General features: G+C 39.0%; 1 protein-coding gene across 1 annotated transcript in view; it reads right to left on the bottom strand.

Moving 5' to 3' along the window:
* Positions 1-210: 210 nt before the first annotated feature.
* The window catches only part of CASP2 (caspase 2, apoptosis-related cysteine peptidase), a 16,110-nt gene continuing 10,048 nt past the window's right edge, over positions 211-6,272 (bottom strand). Inside the window, exons 7-11 of the mRNA XM_009892787.1 lie at positions 5,557-5,685; positions 5,026-5,116; positions 1,204-1,353; positions 1,006-1,115; positions 211-345 (exon numbers count right to left, since the gene is read on the bottom strand). Coding sequence (XP_009891089.1) covers positions 211-345; positions 1,006-1,115; positions 1,204-1,353; positions 5,026-5,116; positions 5,557-5,685 — 615 coding nt within the window. The remainder of the gene's footprint in view (positions 346-1,005; positions 1,116-1,203; positions 1,354-5,025; positions 5,117-5,556; positions 5,686-6,272) is intronic.

Raw genomic sequence — 6,272 nt, 5'->3', positions numbered from 1 at the left:
TATTAGAACTTTAAACCCTGAATTGAATCAGATTACAAAGAAAGTTGCCAGATTATTTAAGAAAGAGACATCAAGAATTGGACTGGCCAGATATAAACAAGCATTCCTTGTTTGCACATCTGATGTCACAGCCCGTCAGAATGAAAATGTAGATATCCATACTCAAAGTTCAGCTTTGGCAGTATCTCTCTTCCAACAGAGCTGGCAGGGTTATTTCCCTGGCAGATAGCCAGGAAACAGGTAAAGGTCCCGACAGAGCGTGCTACAGTATTCTGACATTTCCTTGCAGCGGTGAAATTCTGTGCCTGGGGCATAGCCTTCTCGTTGCTTGATTTGCCTATTCACCTAGATGTGAGATTAAAAAAAAAATAAAATAAAAAGACTGGAAGGATTAAGAAGACAGAAGTAATAAAAACATCATTGCTTTCTGTACCCATAGTTTCTGTTTAACATATTAAGCAGTCCCCTATGTATTGTCTTTCTAAATTATAAGAAGAATGAAGAACTAGGGTGCAGTTCAACAGCAGCTCAAATTGTCATGGTCACACTGCTGTCTTCACTTTCTCTTCCCTCGTTTTCTCAACCTTTACCTTGTGTGAGTGCAAGTGGTTGGGCAGCTATGTGGTGAGCTAGTTCAGGGAACGAATCCCCCTGAAAAAAAAAGCTATTTCTACAGAAGAAAAGTAGTTCTTGGCAAGCCAGATTAATTCTTCTCATAAGTTCACCATGCAACCACACAAGTGAAATGGAAGGAGTCAAAGAAACAGCATTTTTCCTTTGGTTAAACTGCTGTGGAACTGTGTATATATACACACACACATATATACACACACACATATATACACACACACATATAAATATTTAAACGGGAAAAGGAGTAGTAATTTAGCTACAAACAAGGCAAGAACAATGGCTTTAATAGTAGATTAATCCTAGCAATTTGAAGCACTGGAAGGCTCTTCAGAAACCAGGGGAGTGACAGAGAGGAAAGACGCTCCAGCTTACCTTCACCAACATGTCAGCCACATGGGTGTCTCTGGAGTCCTCTGCAAACACAGAGGTGAGAGCCTCGATATACCAGGATCCACGCTTGGTGTTTCGCATGGCCGCAGTGCCTGAGAAGAAAGCATGTATGATTAAGTTTCTGGGGAACACGGACACATAAAACCTCCTTATGCCCTAATTAGGGCTCCTCCCCAGTACCTTTCAGACAAGCGTATCCACAGATCATATCAGAGCACGTAGGCAGACGCAGCTTGAGATTTTCCTCCTTATTTGCATCACTTTCCTCACAGCCTGAGGAATCTGACCATTCTTTCCCATCTCTTTGATCAACTCCTCGGTCAGTCTCATCTGGGTAAGCAATAAACAAGGAGGGGGAGGGGCAGAAAAGAAAAAAAAAAAAGAAGAAATTATCCTGAATTACTGGATGTAGTTTCCCTGTACTTAGTTTTGGGCTCTCGTCAGCAACGCCACAACTGCTGTCAACCAGAAAGCTTTTGCATGAACTCTAAGCTTTTTCAGCTGTTTTTAAAACTCATCTGAACATTCTTCTGCACAAACCAATGCAGACACCAACAAATGCTGAACCTGCTCAGCCTAACATGACCGTTCATCTGCACGCCAATTGACTCCCTCCCACCCCTCACCCCCTCTTTCCCATGCAGATCATGGGATAACCGGAAAGCAAAGAAGTTTCTGATAGTTCTTCACCACGTTTGGAAGGATTAGATGCCTAGCCCCCAAGTTTCTATTTTCCACTTTTACCTACTTTAGAAGTGTCCACAAACATCTAGTCTAGTTTGCAATGCTAACTACCCACTTACTGCAGAACTCAAATGAGAGCTATCATTTTAGTTGCTAAGGTCTACGTCCAAGGCATCAAGAAAACACTGTCCAAATATCTCACCTAGTTCTAGATCCTGACTATAGTATCACTTATTTCAATCAAAGGCATAAATTGTGCAACAGTACAATGCAAAATAATTTGACCCCAAGCATGAGAGAGAGAACTCCAGTACATGGCGATTAACTTAAAACCTGCAGAACACTTAACGTCCTTTCCAGCACTCATTATATGTATTACAACAAGTGTAGATATTCTCAATTACTTGTTTACATTATGCAGAGTTTTCATTGTGATTTAGACTAACTGCTAAGTGGCAATAACTTTAATAGTCCAGCTATGCTGTATGAAAAATAAAACTACAGTTTACAGGTTTTCTATATAATTTTGCCCTTTTGTTCTTTTGTTGTAAGATGAGAATCTACTAATTTTACTTACTTCCTAACAGCATGGGTCAGATTCTGGTCTTAGGAGACATACACGTCCACTTCAGAGGCCTTCCTGTTATGATGGCTCTAGGTTTTTGTTGCCAGGTCGTGCCTAAGAAATGCAACTGGATTTCTAACCCTTTTACAGGCAGTGGCACTGGTGGCATCTCATAATTATGCACAGGAAATGGTCAGTTCATAAGTCAGGAATGTTATTCTTTTCCTCCAAAATGAAAGCAGCAGTGGGAGGGGTGTGATTGCCTGACAGGCTAGATATAGCCTATAATTAAGGCTCCACAAGCTCAAAATTTCATGAGTACTTACATCAAGTTCCTTCATCATCTCTTTAAGGTAGCAATGCATTTTTTCCCATTTTTAACCACACTTTTTCATGTCTTTTATCACAGTTCTCCAAAACCTTATAGTTCTGCATCGTCTTAAAAATTTAGAGTACTGTTCACAATGTATGTTACTTCAGATAAGACTCAGGTAATTTTACAGTCAAGCTATATTATTCACACTGTCATCATCCCATAATGTATAAAGTGAAAACCTTTTTAATTATAGCTTCAGAATTAGAGGTCTTCCTCATGCCTTTGTCTTCAAACACCATTCTAGTTAACTTAGCAATGTAACTAAAATATGTAAAGCACTAAGCCTCTCAAGATATTCCTCTGTGTACTTAACCTCTAATTTATATCACCATTAACGGCCACTCAATTTGATCCATTTTGTTTAAATTTTACTGAAGTTCCCAGATCGCTGTTTTCCCTATTGATTTAAATAACTGTCAACTACCTATTTGTCATTATTTACCACAGTTCTTCACTTTTCTGGATCAACTACTATATTAAACACAGATGTTAAATAGCTTCAAAGTCTCATGTCATAGTGAAATCTGACTATTTGTCTTTTCCTGTTGCTTTCTGTTGCTACTGGGTTTTGATCCATGACTGTAGGTGGGCTGCTTCAACTCTATAGTAGACTTTTGCCAAAGGCTCTTTGGAAATTAAGTAGACGGTACCAACCCTTCTTTATCTAAATTTTTTTACATGTCATTAATAGAAGATAGATAAGGCTTACTATATAAACTTAGGGGAAAAGAATAACCTATGCATTTCTCATTTTGTTTCAAGTGGTTCCAGCTAACTTGCATGGCAGAAAGAGATTGACTACTAATCTAAAGACTATTTATAGTCTCTTAAATGCTGCTTTTAAAAAAAAAATGGTATTGGCTAGTCTAACCTTTGAATGCTCACATGAAAAGGTAAATGTTTTTGTTGACAGCTCAATTACTTTGCAACTAGCTTTCCCCTCCAACTATTACTTGAGGTTTAAAAGAGAGGTTAAAAAAGGCAGGTTTTGTGGTTTTTTTTCTTTAAATTAAAGAAAGATTTTTTTTTGCCTTTCAGTTGTTCAAGTCTCAATCCTTTGCCTATTGCTGTATCCCAGTTCTAAAGCATTTTGCATAGCTTTCTTCACTGAAACCTTTTTGGGAATTGGAAGGCCAAGCCCGATTTATTGATGTGAACAGACCCACTGTGGTAACATTACAGTCAAATAAACCTAATTACCTAATTATGTCAGCTGCCAATTCTGGCTTATTAAACTTACTTCCACACTGTTGTGAGTCTGCACATTCACATTTGTTCAAGAGTATCTAAAGGCTCAATAATATAAAGGAAAGCAATCACATTCAATTCATATTGTAAACATGCACGTTACAGTATTTCAAACTGCTTAGAAGGATCAAATATTTTTGATACCCAAAATACTTCACGTAGACTTTAGGTTTTTCCCTGCACTGGGATTAAACATGAATTGATAAGAGGTGAAACATTCTCTTGGGTAGAAAACACTAGAAAGCTCAGCTTAAAATGAAAAAGAAGGGAGACAATTGCAAGGAACAAGGGGAAAGAAGGGGGAAAAGCATACACGCTAGAAAAATCTCTTTATCACAAGGGGAAAAACAAAGCTTTCTAAGAGAGAATTTCTATTTGGAGTATCTGCAGTTTGACAGTGATCTCAAAATGCCCAAACACTTTAGGGAAAAATTTGGTCATTAGCAGATCTGAAAGGTAGTTAGTTACAGACATGTGGTTAGTTACATAAGGAGTGAAAACAAGTAGCAGAATTTAAAGAAAAAAAAGCAGCGAATGGCAAGAACGGAAAACGAACCAATCTATGGGAATCAAGAAAAGAATTCTGTTATTACAATTATATGTGGAAAAGGGTGTAAGGAAAGGTCATTTGAAGGTTGAAAGCAGGATAGGGTAAAGGAAAAAAAAAAAGTCAACGACTTGGAGCCAACTTTGATGGCTCTAGAGACAACACAAGAGATAAAACACATCCAGGGTCAAGAAAAAGACAGGACCTCAGACAAGACTCCAGCGCTAGTGTACCACTCCATGCTGTGCTGCAATTTGATGCACCATATGCCCCACTCCCCCTACTGCAGGCATAGCAAGAGAAAGCCTCAATATATGAGTGGGATATGATAGAGCTTTACATCACTGAGGTGCTCTGGGGTCTGCAAGTCAATGCACACACCTCATGCAGAGCAAAAGACACTTACAGAGCAACAGATGCAGTGGCAGCAGCAGGGCAGAGGGAGGTGAATATGGGTCCCACTTACACCTGAGAGAAGCAAAGAGGAGAGTTGACAGCAAGTTGAATGTGAGGGTGTGTATGTGCGTAAAATGAGCCTTAATGGCATGCCAAATACATGTCTCTTAGTATTTGGGCACTCACCTCCCCGGCAGGCCTGAATAAAGAACATTTTGGGCTTATTCTGGAGATTTGGACAGTTTGCATTATCAAAGAGCCGGAAAGCCTCCTGCAGCTGAGAGAAGAAAGAAGATAAATACTCTTGACTGCAGCCTTCTGTGAGCCAAACTGAGTCTCACCTTGCTTCCCCGTATTTTGATTATTACCTCACCAGTCTTGATATTTTCTCCTTTATCTCTAAACTCAGTGTGACAAACACATCCTTTCCCCTCCTTCCCAAGCTTCTACTAGTTTGAGTACATACAGTCTACCTAGTACTCGTACAGAAAGAATGAAATAACTTCTCCTACCTGCTCTATTTCTATGCCATTTTTTATCTTATAGACCTCTCATAGACAGACCCCTGCCCTTTTCTTCCCACAAGCCCTTATTTTTTTCTTTTTAAAAAATGTAAATCCTCAGTCTTCCATCACTTCACCTTCGCTCTCACTTTTTAACTTTTTTCCTCTTTCCAAGATATAACCTACAACAACACATCAGAACACAGGAATATACCTGTAGTAGTTTGCCATCGCTGCCATAAACCCCACCCTCCACACCGTGAGAAAGTAAAGCTACGACACAGGAATCCACATCCCGATGATCTGGCAGCTTAGAGAATCTCTCCAATGCATTCTGCATCTCCTGGAAGAGAAAAAAAAGAATGCTTTCCAGACTTGCACAGGGAAAGTAGGTCAATGTACAGGGAACACCACAAACATACAGGAAAAACAAAAATAGTCCTCCTGTTATGAAATAAACCCTATTTACATCAAATTTACAGGACAAGACATACGTTCCATTAAAAAAAAAATAGCAAAATCTTCTTGTTCTTTTATGTAATATTCAGTCCTAAGTATAATATTGGGAAATAGGAATCACTCAGGACATCTACTTTTCTATACTGGCCAACAGAGGGATGCAGCAAGTATCTGAGTTGGTACATATGGATTCAACATAGGCGAAATCAACTGGTATCTTATAGAGGTTTTACATGGACACTTGAGTCTGGCTGGGACATTGGAGCAACTTAACAGATTCAATGCCTGAGGTACCCTGAGCATGTAACACTAGTGATCAAAACACAACAACAATTTAAAGTGGAAAACTTTAGGAACTCTGAAAACACGTCAGGTACACAAGTCTTTATAATAATGTCACAAAAGCTACCTTCTTGAATAAAACACTCTTTAACACTTTCTGTACCACTTGGTTTCATAGGGATTTGAAAG

Source organism: Charadrius vociferus, unplaced genomic scaffold (genome assembly GCF_000708025.1).
Source record: "Charadrius vociferus isolate BGI_N301 unplaced genomic scaffold, ASM70802v2 scaffold301, whole genome shotgun sequence".
Classification (NCBI taxonomy): Eukaryota; Metazoa; Chordata; class Aves; order Charadriiformes; family Charadriidae; genus Charadrius; species Charadrius vociferus.
Note: the sequence above shows the minus strand (reverse complement) of the source record. Positions and strands in the feature narration are given on the sequence as shown.